The following is a 17,429-nucleotide window of genomic DNA, read 5'->3' as shown; positions in this document are numbered from 1 at the left end:
AAATAATCAACATGCTAATTAATGCTCATTTTTTACCATAATTCTGAAGAATCAGTAAAAACTTTTGGATTTACATTAAACATTGCATTACACTAAACAATGGCGGATAAAAAAAAAAAGGATTATGTGATTTAAAGAATGCTTGAAAAAACAACGAATCTACGTGCCATTAATTGGATTCAATCCTGTGCAAACCCAACTTTTTGACAAGATTAAAAAATATTATCAATAATTATCAAGATATGATTTAAATGTTGCTTTACCGTATTATTTTTTTTTCAGGGAGATGCATTCCCCGGCATTAAGAAAGACCCTCAATTAGTGATAGATATCATCAATGAAGAAGAAGCTCAATTTCTGAAGACTTTAAACCGAGGTCATAGAGTTCTACAGAGAACAATAAATAAATTGGAAACCAAGGTTCTGCCAGGTATGAAATATATATCAATAATTAATTCTTCCCGAGTCATCAGAGGCACTGTTTCTAAATGATTGTATAGCAGGTAATACTCTGAACTGTATTTATATGCAAAATTTACATTAAATTTGCCACATTTTACGATGTTGGTCTTGGTTGCTATGGTGAAACATTTGGTACATCTCAATGATATTTTGACTTTTCAAAATAATATTATTCATACAACATTTGATTGATTATGACAAAAATTCAGCTATAATATGAGGTTATTCTGAGGATACCTCAAAGTATGCACGAAGACAGTACAGCGGAAGTATCAACCGACGTGCAGTGAAGGTCGATGCAACGGCGTACTGTCTAAGTGCATACTTTGAGGTATCCTCAGAATAACCTTATTATTAGTCCCCATTCGGACGCAGTCCGAAAACGGGAACTTATGTTTTGACCCTTGTGCGTCTGTGCTTCCGTGCGTGTGTGCGTGCGTCCGGACCTGTATCTTAGAAATGCCTGGACGAATCTTTATCAATCTTCACACATACATCATACATGATATTATACATATGCACAATTTGTTTCACGATCTGATTCAAGATGGCCGAATGACGGCCATTTTTGTGCTAAAAAATCATCAAAATCAAGCATTTCTCGACATTAGACATTATGGAACCTTGATGCAAATAATTTTGTTTTTCAGATAAGATTCAAAATGGCTGACTGGCGGCCATTTTGTTTTAATGAATGTGGTTCTTGTGCCATATCTCTGACTTGCTTTGACTGATTATGTTCAAATTTGAAATATTCATTATACATCATGTCATAGATATATTGGTTTGACGATCCTATTCAAAATGACCGAATGGTGGCTATTTTTGTGCTAAAAAATTATCAAATATCAAGCATTCCTGGCATTTATGGATGGATTTCGTTCAAACTTGGTACATACATTAGACATTGTTATAATAAGACAATTTTAATTACACAGGTAAAGCTGCCTGGTTGCTATATGATACATATGGTTTCCCAGTTGACCTGACACAACTCATGGCTGAAGAAAACGGTCTTAACATTGATATGGGTGAATATGAGGAAGAAAGAAAAAAAGCTCAGGTTTGTCATCAGTGTGTCATTTCCGCAACTGTTTCACAAATAGTATGGCCCAATAACACTTGCGATAAAAACCATATATACAGACGCACATTATTATTGTATATGCTTGAACCCAACATGGCTGACTGGTGGCCATGTTTTTAGCAATTTGTGGTTTGAAACCTTATCAGATTGTTTGAAACTCAAACCCAACACAAATTTTATTAGTCCCCGTTCAGGCGCAGCCTGAAAAGGGGACTTTATAATTCAGGTTATGTCCATTTTTCCGTCTCCAACATTTTCTCAGAAATTCTACAGCAGATATCAGTGAAACTTGGCAGGTTGATGAAAAAGTCTCTGCTGAGTATGCACGTAATTTTTTTTCCAGATCTGAAAATCCCAAGTGGGTCTTTTTCACGATTTCATCAAAAATTACCTCTCCCGGCAACATTGACAGAACGTCTGCGCATGCTCAGAATAAATTAATTACTGTAAAATACTTTATTTTTGCTTGCAACATTTTTTTGCTATTTTCGCTGAAGGAATGTTTCAGTTAAAATAAAATCCAGCGAATATACCCTTTTCTTATATTTTACAGTCAACTTGTCAAAAATCAATGAAAATAAATTCAATACAAAACACCCAGAAAAAGTCTTTTCAGCGAATGATAATCCAGCTGAAATAAAATATTTTACAGTAGATTAGATCTGTGAGTAACGCTGCTATTACTACGGCACGTGATTTCTCCATTGCGTGCAATTTATTATAGTACTGTTTATACATGTATTCTGTTCGGCTCAGTGGTCTCATTCACTAGTTACTAGAAGAACTAGTAACTTTATTTGATTTCAAGAACTTCAAGAAGGCGGCATAAGAAACGTGTTTGCAAAGGTAAGTTCTCCAGTTTCAGCAAAATTGAATGTTTATTGGGGTACGATTGGTGTACATTCCGTGACGTACGGACGTGAATATTATGATGATTGCCAGCTTTATATTCTTGTGAAAAGCCAAAAAAGCAAACAATTGTCTCCAATCTACGAAACTAGTTCGTAAACTGTCAAATTATTGTACATGGGGACATAGCTTTCAACTAAATCGATATCCGGTCTTTTGCTTGTGTCGCGATTTCCGAAATATCCACAACTCGGGGGGGGGGGGGGTCCCTGTATCGATCAATTTATTCATTATATAATAGTAGGTTGCCTATGATTATATTCGTATTTTTTATGTTGTGAGCATTAAACTGTTAGTTGAAATGAAGATTTTGCCGATCTCCTGCGATTCAACATGGCGGATGTACAGTGACAACACGTGTATGGACGGTCGGTCGAGTAGTCTGCAACGGACCATGAAATCGCCCGGCGTTTTTTCGGCAGTTTTCTTTTTAATATTTTGGATATTTCATTCACTCCTGACGCCTAAAAGAGTCTAATTTATATTGTACTGTAGTCATCGACACCTATTCAAGAGTATGATGTTTATTGTGAATAGCCTGAATGAGTAAGCTTCGTTTCGACAATGAGCTGTGTTATTTCTGTGAACAATGTTTAATTATTCTTTGAATGCTCAGTTTTTTTTTTAAACAACTAATTTTTGGATTAAAAAAAAAATCATGACGTTTTCCCAGTCAAAATAGCATAAAGATCTTGCTACAACATCGGTGAATCTCTACAGTACCGCGTTGCGTTCACCACGAGGTCACTGAACCGTCATTAACATATTTAAATGAGCCACGTGTAAATGGAAACATGGCGGATATTGAATCGTATCGAGCATTTACATTCGACCGAAATCATTCGTTTACGATGAAACTAAGTTGAATATTACTTCAAATTCATAAAAATTCAACGAATTAATTTTTTGTGCGTTATTATAATCATTACTGAATAATAATCAACAATTGCAATACTTCGAAAACAAGTAAGTTATTCACTTGCGAAACACAGAATGACCAGATTGTGCTACCGTGATCATTTGCTACCGGTACTAAACACTAAGCAATGTATTCGTGTTTGTATTTATTCGAAACTTCTTTTAGAACATACTTTACTTTTCGTTATCAACAAAATTATAAAAAAAATAATGCATATTACATTATGTGATTTTTTTGGGGGGGGGGGGGATTCAATTCCAACATTTCGCGGTGCCTATAAACCAAAGGCCTTTCACTCTTCTCTGAGTGTGACACCTAAACCAGAGGTTTTATGGTTTATAAACTGGCACTAAATGAAAAGGCCGTTGAACCTTATTCAAATTTATAAATACATGTTATTATGTATTTCATTATGAAAACTGACTAAATTAAATGTGATCTTATTTTAAATTGTTTGAACAGAATGATTTATATCGGTAATGACGTTTTCATCCGATATTAATTGTGCAATTGTTAAAATGCCTACCTACACATTTATATTTTTTGTTTCTGAAATAGACTTTTGTAAAAAAAAATTTAAAAATCATGCTTGATTAAAATTCAAAAAAAAAAGATGTAGCCATGTAGCCCCTTTCTGTTATCTGTTTCCAACTTCTTCCAAAGTAAAACTGGCAAAGGCATGTAATTGCCATACAATCATCATTTGTGGAAAAACTTGTATGTTATTGAAAATCTTTATTATTTGAAATGGCGTAATGGATCAAAATATTCTCAAACAATCGGTCTTCTGGTGGCACTACACTGCGCATTTATGCACAGTCAGTATCCCAATGCGCGATCTCAGCTTACTAAGTGATGATGGTGGTTGAAATGGAAAACTGAATACAAAAATCCAGGAACATCTCAAACGAATTTCCGTCTGCTGTGAATGCATGTTTCGTTGCATCAAATAAATAACCCAATTTTATGACAGAAGCTTGTGATCTTGTGCCATACAGGGTCAAGTGATTGAGCAATAAAAAATGTGGTTTTATGTATCAGGTTATTGAATGTATCCAAAAACATGGTACCAATGATCTGAAATTTCAGGAGTGCTCGCTGAAGGTTTATCAATCTTGCGTATTGTCTTGTTCTTTTTCAATCCTGCATTTCAGTTACTAGAATTTATACTAAAAAAAATAGTTTCTGTTTTTCTTCTAATAACTCGGCCACTCTCAAAAACAAATATTTTTCCATGGTCGAAATGCAAGAAGAATACAAAACTACTGTGATTGCATAGCGATACCTGTAGGGCCATTGTCAATTAGTTCGCCTGATCAACACAGCGTTATACATAGGGCTGATATTGAATCACGGAGAGTAAAATCTTGTGATACTAATCTCTAGAACCACTCAGATTGGTTCATATGTCTTATGAACCCACATGTGTATATCTTGGACAATACTCATTTTAAACTTTTTTTTTTTTTTTTACAGTGGTGCTGTGAACTGCTTCAATTTCGCAAGGCAATTTTTTCTGGGTTCCTACAACATGGAGTGTCAGGGACTTTATTGAAATGTTGTACACAAATTTCATAAAATCCTGAATATATCTAGAAGTGAAAATTAAATGGTTTACAGTATTTTATACCCATTAATAATGATTGAAATGCAATAATATCACTGCACTAAAAAGACTTCGAACAATTATTGTTACTTCTCCATTGAAGGTTATGAGCAGACCAACCTTTATCACTACTGGTTTTCTTAATTATTACATGTACTTGCTCTGAAAACATAGCTTTTACAATTGTTTAAATTAACAGATGTTGTTCTATGTACAATGAATACATTTTAAATAATAAACCTTACTGTGTTAACAAATTGTATTTGACAACATGAGAATGAATCTGATGCCCAGTGGTGATGTTGAAACAAACCCAGGTCCTGGTAATATACTAAGACCTGATTAACAAAGAAGTCATGTACATCAAGGTTCACTCAGATTTATGAATGCAGTTTCTTGAGCAAGTATACATGTATGACAAATAGTTTTGTTGCACTTGTGTACTCTGAGATTCTGAACATGGGTCAGTGGAAGTTTTTAGTTGTCAGTACAAAACTAGATTATGGGAAATCACTTGATGATGAGTTGTACCCACAAAGAGTACATATTTATTCACCTGTTTGCAGATGTTCCTTGTACTACCTGTATTTTATAATCAAATAACGGGGACTGTGACATTTCATGTCTTGTTTTTAATTAACCGAGCATTTTACGTTTGTGTATTTTGCCACTGAAAAGTTAGTTATCGAAGACAGCACAGCAATGGTGTTTATCCATTGCATCGCAATGCTATCAGCACGGTGATTGTTCAGCGAAACGAAAAATGTATAATTAGTCAGTGAAAAAAAATGCGTAAACAAAAAATATTTAACAGTACACCACTGGAAGATGCCAGGATAGAAGTTGTCAACATGTTGCGAGATAAGAGTGAAAAAGTCTACTTATCATTTACAACTGTATGTTTTTTGTATTCCGCTTGCATGCTGGAAGCGTCTACGTCTTGTCTGTTTTTTTTGTAGTTTGCGAGACTAGTTAAAAGCGCTTGAGGTAAGTTAAACAGGGTCGCGGACAGGGAGTAACACATCGCCGCAACTTGGGCCAGCATCTCATTTGCATATAACATCAACAGTGACTTGTCAATCAAGAGCAACATAAACAAAATTTCAGGACTTTTAATCACATACGCGTGCTTCGGTTCCCTATATTTAAAATCAATTTTGAGTATGTTCCCGCATTGACAATGCTCCGAAATGTTAACACTATCTAGCCAAGACTGTCTGGGTAAGAAAAAGCCCACGAACCTGCATCTATACCTTAAGAAAAGTAGAAAAAAAATTTGAACAAAACAAATCAAAATGATATCAAATTATTTTGTGTTAATTAAAAATCAAATTTTATAGGGAAACTTAAACAGTAAAATATAAACAGATGCAAATGCAGGTTTTGTGTTTTGGAAGTAAGCATTTACTTAACAGTACGAGGAATTAATATATTGAGTACTGTAGAATACTTTATTTTAGCAGAAAAAACTTTTTGATTGTTTTGTATGGAGTTTATTTTCACTGATTCTTGATGAGTTGAAGGTAAAACATAGGAAAAAAGATATATTCACTGAATTTTATTCCTGATGAAAATAAAAGTAAATTTGTTTGCAGCTGTTATCCCAAGGTAAAGGATCTGGTGTGGATGATACAATAGGACTGGACGTACATGCCATCAGTGAGCTGCAAGATACAAGAAAGGTCTCTGCCACGGATGATTCACCAAAATATAGCTATACATATGATGAACAGAACTCCAAATACGGTAAGATAGCAATTTATCAACTATTGTAATGTACAACTCCGCATAATGTGTTAGCAAGATTGATGAGTGTTTAGGTTCCAAAATAAATTTATCTTGGGACAGGAAATGAGAAAATACCATTGACTTCCCATTTTAGACAAGTGTGCACACTGTAATGTCACATGGTAGAACACCAAAACAAGGATAAAATAAGTTTAAATATAAATTCATGGTAACAATAGCATCAACAAAGTTGTACATCAACAATGGATATGCTGTTGCTATGACGCAAACATTCAGCAATAAAATGCAACTTTTATGTACTGTATTAGAAGTACTTTATTTTCACTTGTCTTTGTTGGGACTTTCTGTTTCAATATCTATAAGGTCACCATGTCTGTAATGTCTAAAATGGGTTGTTGATAACCATGCGTTTATTCAGCGGTTCTATCACACTCAACTACAATGTCAGATTTTGCATTATTCTTGTGTTGCAACTGTAAACAACTCAGACTAATCTATCATTTAATGTTGTCTCAATTCTCTATAGAAACCTAAAAAAAAACAAAAAAAAAACATCCCAAACAGATTCATTAGCGTTTTGGTGTAGAAAGCCCTGATGAGAAAATTAAGTATACATGTATAACAATATATTCTGTGTATCTATATCACAAATAGGGTCCTCTAATATCGGGGGGTCTGGAAAGCAGAATTTTGGGTTAACGCAATCCCTCGTATATCAACTGATAGTTAATGAATTTCATTGGTCAGTTCCTGACTCAACAAGATATTAGAATAATCACACACTGTACTGAAAAAAACAGTTAGTAGTTATTTTAGAGTTTATTTTGTTTAATTTTTGTATTTTTTGTAGTATTCAATGCGATAGTTGCTACGGTGATAGCACTGAGGAAAGACAAGCAGTTTGTGAGTGAAGTGGACAATGGGGACGAGTGCGGTATGTTGTTAGATAAGACGTGTTTCTATGCTGAACAAGGTGGTCAAATATGGGATGAAGGATTCATGGAAAAAGAAAATAATCCAGTGAGTGATAATTTAAACCTCTCTTTGAATTGTCTGGAGAATGTCCAATATGGATGCGAGTGCGAGTGAATCCTACCTTGGGGGCGCTTTGTCTATCATTGATTGCAAGATTGTTTGGCTGATCTGAATTATGATTGGTGTTCCCAGTAAATTACCCGTACATCGTATCCATATAAAGCCAGATTCTCCTGATGCTTAGCGTTCAGTTGCAGATTCTACAAAGTCACCGCCCAGAATGTACCTGTAAATTTGATGTGATCGCAATTGTACAAGAAATGTTGGCACCCATGCATGTTGTTATGGTATGAACACTGGTTGCCATAGCAATAAACTACCTACTGTAAAATACTTTATTTTCACTTGGAGTTAATTTTCGCTATTTTCACTGAAAGAATGATTCAGTGAAAATAAAATCCAGCGAATATACCTTTTTTCCTATATTTTTACATTCAACTTGCCAGAATTCAGTGAAAATAAATTCCAAACAAAACACCCAAAAAATCTTATCAGCGAAAATTAATTCCAGCTGAAATAAAGTATTTTACAGTAATCCAACTCTGTCACCATGGCACCATCTTATAATGAAGGCAAATATTTATAACTTTTGTTTGGGATGGCGTGTGAGTTGTCCTTCAATATGCCAGTTGCATCTAGGAAACAGTTGTCAAGGTGCACAGTCTCATATGTTTGTTTTCATCGTTTCTTTACCGTAGGATATTGAATTCAAAGTGACCAACGTCCAAGTTAAAGGTGGCTACATTTTACATATCGGTAAATTATCTGCTGTGGACAGCGAAGGAAAACTAAAAGTTGGTGATAAAATGAAACTTTATATTGATGAAGTAAGTACTGTTTCTATGGCGATAAAATGAAACTTTATATTGATGAAGTAAGTACTGTTTCTATGGCGATAAAATTAAACTTTATATTGATGAAGTAAGTACTGTTTCTATGGTGATAAAATGAAACTTTATATTGATGAAGTACATTGTAAGTACTGTTTCTATGGTGATAAAATGAAACTTTATATTGATAAAGTAAGTACTGTTTCTATGGTGATAAAATGAAACTTTATATTGATGAAGTAAGTACTGTTTCTATGGTGATAAAATGAAACTTTATATTGATGAAGTAAGTACTGTTTCTATGGTGATAAAATGAAACTTTATATTGATGAAGTAAGTACTGTTTCTATGGCGATAAAATGAAACTTTATATTGATGAAGTGAGTACTGTTTCTATGAATTTGTAAACAAAATTTGATATTAATTAACTTGGTTCCTGTCTCTCTCCCAATTCTAATGTTGTTTGGTTTCCATGACAAAGAAAATGCTTAATTCTTCTCTGAAACCAATAGAACATTCATGAGTTAGAAGAACCTGACCTTGTGATGGAGGCCTATTCAGTTTTTAGTGTCTGTTTTGGATATATTTTTATATATATCTATAATATAAATTTTATAATTTTTTTTTTTAATTTTAAGACAGAATGATTTTCTGTCTGCTATGTTACATACATACATTCCAATTTTGACTCAAATCTGAGATTAAAACTGACGATGTTGATTTCAGTCCTTCAAGACAGTTTGCTGCATTTTTTCTCTAATTTTTAATAGATTTTAAATTCATTGTCTCGCAGAGATTTTATCTTGTCTCATCAGTGTTTATGAATGAAAAAAGTTTTACCTTTAATTTCCTTATGCCTTACAATAAATGTTTGGTACAAACAACAAGCAGGTTTTTAGTAATTTAAAATCTGTGCCCAGAACTGCATATTTATGATGACTAGAAATACAATATACTGTAAAATACTTTATTTTAGCTGGAATTAATTTTTGCTGAAAAGATTTTTTGAGTGTTTCGTATGGAAATTATTTTCACTGATTTTTGTGAGTTGCATGTAAAATATAGAAAAAAAGGGATATTCGCTGGAATTTATTTTCACTAAATCACTCCTTCAGTGAAAATAGTGAAAATTAATTCCAAGTGAAAATCAAGTATTTTACAATACCATTAGCACATACAATATAGTCAGCCCCAAGGTACACTGTATCCAATCAACTTAAAGATCCCCAAACTAGACAGTTTATTGTGCAATGTCGGTCACATCAATTAGGACACGAACATACTTATTCAGAGGTATCATTTGACCTTTGACATTGATTACATTTGTGTTAATTTCAGGCTCGTCGTCGACCTATCATGAGTAACCATACTGGTACCCATATGCTGAACTACGCCTTGAGAAAAGTTCTTGGAGAGGCTGATCAGAAAGGTTCCTTAGTAGCACCAGACAAGCTACGATTCGATTTTACTGCCAAGGTACGTCTTTCCAGCTCATTTCACATATCTTCTCTCTGATATTATGATCTTCGGTATTTGGCCTTCTGCATGAGATGTTTCTCACATAAAGTTTACGGGGAATCTCAAGCTTGGTTTCCACAATGGCTGCTTTATAGGAGCAATGATTTTCAAAATGACATAGGTAATAGACCTTTCAATGCATTGTTTTTTTATGTGAAATTGAAACACTCGCTGCGTGATGACCACTGCCTTTTATGTGAAGAAAAAAATTGGTCAAGAATCTCATCCACTTTTGTGACCTTCCACAGATTATCGCTCATGCAATTCAAAATTAGTAGTTGGAACAAAATTGAAAACCATTCAGTTTGATTTATAATTATTAAATACATGTATAGAGAAAAGGAATATCATAACATTGTCTTATTTGTCTGCTTTTTCATCTTAACTGTACTTTATTACTGATGCAGGGTGCCATGACAACGGAGCAAGTGCAATCAGCAGAGCAAATCACTAATGAAATGGTGCAGAAATCGCAACCAGTCTATGCTAAAAATTCCCCCTTAGCCGTTGCCAAGGCGATCCAGGGATTGCGTGCAGTCTTTGATGAGGTGAATATTTGTTTGATTTTGTAGAAAAAATGGTTTGCCTCAAATCAAGTTTGTATTTGTTTAAATAATTCATACTGCTATCATTGTGCAAAGAATAACTGTGGAATGACATCAAATAAAATATGTTACTTAGCAATGAATTCCCAATTTGATGTCCAGACATCCAAATGTTGACTGTGCCAGTCAATAAAATTCAATATTTTAACTGTATTTCAGGTGTACCCCGATCCAGTACGAGTCATATCTATAGGTATACCAGTTGAAGATATGGAAGCTGATCCATCCGGTCCAGCTGGAGCAACAACTTCCATCGAATTCTGTGGTGGAACGTAGGTTAAATTCATTCATTCTATCATTAATTTAGTTTGAAGTCTGCAAGAAAAAGATACTATTGAAGAATTTACAAGTTCTTATTAGTTTTGGTACAAATCTGTTCATAGTAATAAGCTTAATTTGCATTTTAAGCATTCTTGTTCCACAGCTATCACATTGATTGTACAGTAACCAATTTCATATGAAACTTTATTACTTTCTGTAGGACTGATTAATTTGTAGTACATGTGTGTGCACTTTACATTGCTTGTTTGTATACTACTGTAAATGCATTAATTATTCGCTAGTTTTTAATTTTGTTATTTTTGCTGATAAGTAAAATCCACTAATTTAAAAATAAATCCATGTGAACATGAAGAATAACAATAGAACATTGTTTCCCTGCCAAGATGGTGACATTGCTCAAAATATCAAAATAATTGAATTAAATGCCAGTGAAAATAAATGGTTTTACAGTACAGTACAGTATTTCTTAGTATGAACTGTATCTGCTGAGTTGTTGGATAATTGACTAAGGCAATCTGCGTTGTGTCGTCACAGGAAGCGCTGTCCCAGTGTCATATGACGCCTTACTAGCCGATTTTGGCTAAAATAGCGCTCCGCCGCCTCTTTACACTAGTGTTTATACACGGAACTTGATACTTCTTTTTCCTATTTAAGTTGCTTTTTAATCGCGTATTGTAGTGAAATATTGTTTAGTGGGTGAAATATTAATGTCATAAATAATTCAATCTTCGAAACAACAGAAACTAACACATAATAACGATAATAAAATTTGTGTTTGAAGTTCGAAAGTACCTGCGTAATTTCCGGTTTCAACTAGTTCGAAAATAGAACGTCCTTGAACGCGATAAAATCACGCGTAGTACGCCTTCCGAAACAGACACTAGCAGCGTAAACTTATTGCTAATTTGGGCCCAGTTTGTTCTTACATGTTTTCTAAGTTTTATTTATCATTATTTAGTAAAAATGCCCCTTAAACGATTTAATATATCCGTAAAATACGTGGCAATCGACGGCTGACTTCGAAAAGTTTGAAATTTCGAACAAACTCCCGGCACACCTTGCGCGATATGCGTCAGATCGGTGTAGAAGACGCCGACCTGCAGCGTCAATGAGGCAATCTGATTAAAATCCGATGTAGGTATGAGGCTCCAAATTTTTTTTTTCTTTTTTTTCTTTTTCTTTATATAACCCTTTATGTTATATTTATTTGTATTTTAGTTTGAATATGTAGATTTTTTGGTTTTTACTTGTCGTTAATCAGTTCTTAGAAAATCGTGTCCCAGTCGTTTATAATATAAAGGGTTATAAAAAATAAAAAAATTGGAGCCTCATACCTACATCGGTTTTTAATCAGATTGTTGACTAAGGTAGCTCTGACAGTCATTCAGGATTATTGTAGTTACTATGTTATCTCTATTTTGGCAGCCATCTTCTAAATAGTGGTCACATCGGTCCATTTGTCATTGTAACAGAAGAGGCCATAGCGAAAGGAATACGACGTATTGTAGCCATCACTGGTGATGACGCACAAAAGGTGAGTCAAGCATTTACGATGTGTACACACTGGTTGTAATTAAAATAACGTAAGGATGATTAATTTATAACTGATAATTTGTGACGATGTGTGTTCAAAGAAATATTAAAAGCAAAATGACATCAAAATGTTTTTTTAGAGTTCTTTGCTAATTTAGTCAACTTTTATTGCATGTACTTATTTTCTTTAGGCAATAAATCGTGCTGATATGCTTGAAGAAGAAATAGACAAGCTGACACAGAAAATAAAAGACAATAGTACGAAGCAGGTGTATATGCCAAAAGAACTTAGTAAAGAAATTGTGTCAATTGGTGATGTAAGTATTTTTGTAATGGGAGTATAAACCAAGTGGCAACATCCTGCTTTCAATTTTTTTTTTTTTTTTTTACTATCCCTGTAACATTTTAAACATGACTTGTGGTTTGATGATTGTGGCACATTGTCCGCCATTTTTAATTGTCATCCTGAATTTCTGATTTGGTAATTTGAGGGAATTTGTGAGGACAGAATCTTGTGCAAGTTGCTGTGACTTCATGCATTAAGTACACTTGTGAAAATTCATGAGTGAAAATTCATGAGTAAAAATTCTTTTGTGAAATTAAAGTTGAATTTCAGTATGTTAATGTGATGCTTGTTTAACTATCTGTTCTGTGTCATTTGCAGTGTAAAAGTCTCTTAGTTGCTATGGTTACAAATGTATGGGTAACAGAGTAACCCTAAATCTTATGAATTTAAAAAAAATACGCAACGGAAAATGCCCTCCAATGACCGTTGGGGGCACCAAACCTGATATATTAACAGATATACGAATGGAGAATCTGTTTTGTCATTTGTGCATATCGTGAAAAATGATTGTGAACCTGTTTGTTGAGTTGATTGAATGCATTTCTGATGTTTGACAGGATCTGAATGTAGCAATTGTGCCGCAATGGAGAAAAGATGGGATGAGAAAAAAATTAAAAGATTTGAAGAAAATTATGGACGACTTGGACAAAGCCAGAAAAGCAGCCATAATACAAAATGTATGTAACATACGAGTTAGTTTTACCATTGAATAGTGAGTGTTCTACAAATTTATACTATTCTTGGTCATGTGACCATTGTCAAGGCCATATGTTTATATACTGGATGTGAACATATAACTGTACATAACTTCAAACCTTACTAAGACTCTGGAGCTGACAAAGAGGTGAAGTTCTTTCTGAACTATTGGCCAAAGAAGTGGTTGGAACCCACAATATCAATCCCAGCAGTTAGATTCTATCGATTGAATTACAGAATTATTGAATCATTGAATCATGGTAAATACATACATACATTAGAATGAGCAAAAGTCATCTTTTATCATCATTTACAAAATAAAATCCACATCATTTTTTCCAAAAAAGACTAGCCAATCAGGAATTATGTTCATTAGGTCCAAAATTATTAAAAAAAAAAATTTAGCACATAAAAATATGTTAATTGTAGGGCTAACCTTTTTATCGTTTTGGCGGGAAATAGTATGAAGTTCACAAAGTGTTAATACATTGTCCGTTGAAAGCCTTCTCAGATGAGAAAAAAATGATATCAGTCTGCAACGTGTTAAAACAAGAATTTGTTGTTAGTTATTTAAAATTTCATTTCTCATAATATCAGGTGAAAGAGATGACCAAGAAGTTGATAGAAGAGAAACCGAACCAACCATTAGTTGTCATGACACTAGATGCAGATTCCAACTCTAAAGCGTTAGATGCTGCGTTGAAAGAATACCGTAACTTATCACCGCAGACTGCTGCTATGTTGTTTAGTGTGGATCGAGAAAACAGGAAAATTATATGTCTCTGCCATGTGCCCCAGGTAAGGAGAATTATCTGTGTTGCCAGGACAACATCTTGCCTCTTGGAAACTAAAGCCAACCTCTGTCATGTCATAATTTCTTTTCGTTGCTCTCACAAATAAAAAATGGGCAAATGTATTTACTTTAATATAAGTGAACTTAGTGGTTCAAAGAATGGATAACACTAACCAAATGTAGCAGATAATAAACCAGACTGTAGCTAAGTTTGTGCTATAGATTTATTACGAGATAGAACTGGGTTGATGCAACATATCTCCAATCCAATTCAAAGAACAGCTGAAGTAAATTACACGTATTTTGACCAGTAGTAGCTATGGAAACAAACATGACTTTACTGTGAACAGGACTGATCAAAATAACCCGTGTTGTAAATGTTCTCTCAATGTTTTTCCATGTAGGAAGGAATTGCTAAAGGTCTGAAAGCCGGGGAGTGGGTCAGGCACGTATCAAGCTCACTGAATGGCAAAGGAGGTGGCAAAGACTCGTCTGCACAGGCATCCGGTGATAATATTAATGGCTTGGATGAAGCGAGTAAACTTGCAAAAGAGTTTGCGGAACTGAAACTGAAATAATGGCTGCTTACAATTCACAGAGGATGAAGCTTTGTTCCCGTAATACTTAACACTTCCTGTCAATCAAAGTATATCAAAAAACAACTTTCATGTGAATAATGATAATGCTTCATTTTTGAGATGAAATAAAACTAACAGTAATTAACTATCACAATGTAAGAAAATATTCTCAGAAACTTTAAAGTAATTCCAATTTATTCATATTACCCAGTAATATTACTGGTACTGTCACATTAAAGTGAAAGTTTGAGACATAAAAATTAATAAAATATATGTAAATTAATATCTAAATTGTTTTTTACAAGTCATTCACATGTATGTTACACGTTTGTCGGTCTGTCCGTCCGTCCGTCCGTCCGTCCGTCCGTCCGTCCGTCTGTCCGTCTGTCTGTCTGTCTGTCCGTCTGTCTGTCCGTCTGTTTGTTGGTGATCATTCTGTGGCAGTGTCTTTGGACAAAATAAATCTGAGTGAAAATTTTTAACACATCTCATTCTACTCTGCTTGATATGTATCCAGATATACTATTTTTTTTTTGAGTCACTAGTGGTTCCACTAGTTGAACACCTTGGATTACACCAAATTTCCAAATGACAAAATATTTCGACACATACCAAGCATTCAAATGTCTATAAATCATTCAACTTCACCAAGTCTTGGAGTTTATTGAACATTCAAGTTGATCAAATGTTCAAGCCTGACAAGGAAGTTTATAAAGTAATTTTCTGAAGTTGGTTCAATGTAAGTAATGTCAGGCCTAGCAGAAAGCCTTTCAGTCTGTAGACTTGACTGTATGTCTGTGTGTGTACTGTGACAATCACATTTTTGGCTTTTCGAAAGCTACTGCTCAAAGAAATATGGATTACTTTAGTATTGCAACAACGGGGTTCATCCTGAGTTAATGACATAATAGAAAGGATGTGAACCATGTTATGTCTGTTCGCCATGCACTCTGAAATTAATGCGAGTTTTCTCATAAGAGCACGAACCAAACTACCAAACCAATCACGAAAAAACAAAATGAAAATAAAGAAATTGATCTCTACTATAGAGGGCCTCAATCACAATTCAAAGGTTTGATATACTGTATATCACACGTGATGTGTGAAGACACTATTCATAAGTATTACCAGTATTGACTGCGACGAGAGCATTCAGGTATCCTACAACAAACCATTAAATGTTATGTGATAATATTCTAGCCGTAATTTCATTTCAGACCACAAAATTCGTAAACAATACAAACTAATTATGTGTCCTTATTTTAAAATTCAAATGCACACAGTAAAGTGAATTAGCCAATCGTGTCTCCTCCCCCGGCTTTCCGCGGTGAGTTGAAAATTTTGACGTCAGACCGCGATCAAGATTGAATAACAAGTTTTGTAAAAAACAAAAAAAAACGCAGCAGTGATTATCGGTAAAAAAAAAAATGTTATTTGCACCAGGACTGTGTACCCAATCAAATGGTTTATCATAAGCTATGTTGTTTATATATTACTTCCTAAAATTAAAAAAAAAAAAAAAATGTGTATCTGATTCAAGTGTGATACGAAATGCCCAAACATGACAAATTGCTGTTACTTGACAGAAATATAGTAATTAAAAAAATTAATCATTTCAAATTAAACCGTATCACCATGGTTACTAAAAAGCACTTTTTTTTTTGATAGAAGTTTACTGTCATGTCACGAGGTAACAGACATTGACTAACTTGGAAACAAAACAACACTGGAACGAAACGACACTCCTCTAATATAAGCCCCGACTATAACAAAATTGGAGGGGAATTTAAACCCCAAAAGCATGTAAAATTAGTATACTTTTATATTTAAAAAAAATAATCTATTTTTATGAAACTGGGCCTAAAAAGAAATATCATAACTGCTCATTTTTAAGCGATGCCATATTATCCGGACCATTGATTTTATCTGTTTATAAGATACCCTACTTAACAGTAATGTCAGTAGTACAGGTGATTTTGAATTATTCCGCAAACTTAGGACAGAGTTGTTAATGGTGCTAGATCTAGAGGTCGGGGAAGTGGTGTCACTGTCATGTTAAAAAGTAAACTGGGTGAATTATATCTCGAACTATTCCTCCGAAAGTGGGTGTCATCCGAGTTCTGTTAGACAATTTTAAAGGGCCATAGTCGTCGCGCCACGCATGCGCGAGATGGGTCTCATATAAAGAAAGATGGCGACTTTGACTGTTGCGCAGAACAACGAGTACAAACTGAGACGTTTCCAAGCTTTATTTGGGTAATTTTTAGGTGATTGGAAGGTATCAATGTAGTCACTGGCGGTATTCAGTGCAAGTCACGTCCAGGTCAACCCACATACTTGTGATTTTCATTTGAAGAACGCATTGGATTGTGGGAAAATCAACACACATGCGCAGCGCAACGACCACCGCACTTTAACTCCTGAGTATGCGTAGCCGACAACGTAGTTTACCATAGCAATCACCACATTCCAACTCCAGCC

General features: G+C 34.3%; 1 protein-coding gene across 1 annotated transcript in view; it reads left to right on the top strand.

Annotated features, from left to right (window-relative positions):
• Window positions 1–15,231, top strand: part of LOC100374470 (alanine--tRNA ligase, cytoplasmic-like) — a 49,047-nt gene extending 33,816 nt beyond the window's left edge. Inside the window, exons 9-21 of the mRNA XM_085500155.1 lie at window positions 283–430; window positions 1,401–1,525; window positions 6,579–6,729; window positions 7,583–7,752; window positions 8,466–8,594; window positions 9,936–10,073; window positions 10,523–10,663; window positions 10,880–10,992; window positions 12,428–12,536; window positions 12,727–12,852; window positions 13,439–13,558; window positions 14,175–14,375; window positions 14,775–15,231. Of these exons, the coding sequence (XP_085356281.1) occupies window positions 283–430; window positions 1,401–1,525; window positions 6,579–6,729; window positions 7,583–7,752; window positions 8,466–8,594; window positions 9,936–10,073; window positions 10,523–10,663; window positions 10,880–10,992; window positions 12,428–12,536; window positions 12,727–12,852; window positions 13,439–13,558; window positions 14,175–14,375; window positions 14,775–14,948 (1,845 nt within the window). The 3' untranslated portion in view covers window positions 14,949–15,231. The remainder of the gene's footprint in view (window positions 1–282; window positions 431–1,400; window positions 1,526–6,578; window positions 6,730–7,582; window positions 7,753–8,465; window positions 8,595–9,935; window positions 10,074–10,522; window positions 10,664–10,879; window positions 10,993–12,427; window positions 12,537–12,726; window positions 12,853–13,438; window positions 13,559–14,174; window positions 14,376–14,774) is intronic.
• The last annotated feature ends 2,198 nt before the right edge of the window (window positions 15,232–17,429 follow it).

The sequence above is a fragment of the Saccoglossus kowalevskii genome, chromosome 6, assembly GCF_978046115.1.
Source record: "Saccoglossus kowalevskii chromosome 6, keSacKowa6.1, whole genome shotgun sequence".
NCBI classification, from domain to species: Eukaryota; Metazoa; Hemichordata; class Enteropneusta; family Harrimaniidae; genus Saccoglossus; species Saccoglossus kowalevskii.
The sequence above is the reverse complement of the archived record's forward strand: the minus strand, read 5'-3'. Positions and strand labels throughout refer to the sequence as shown.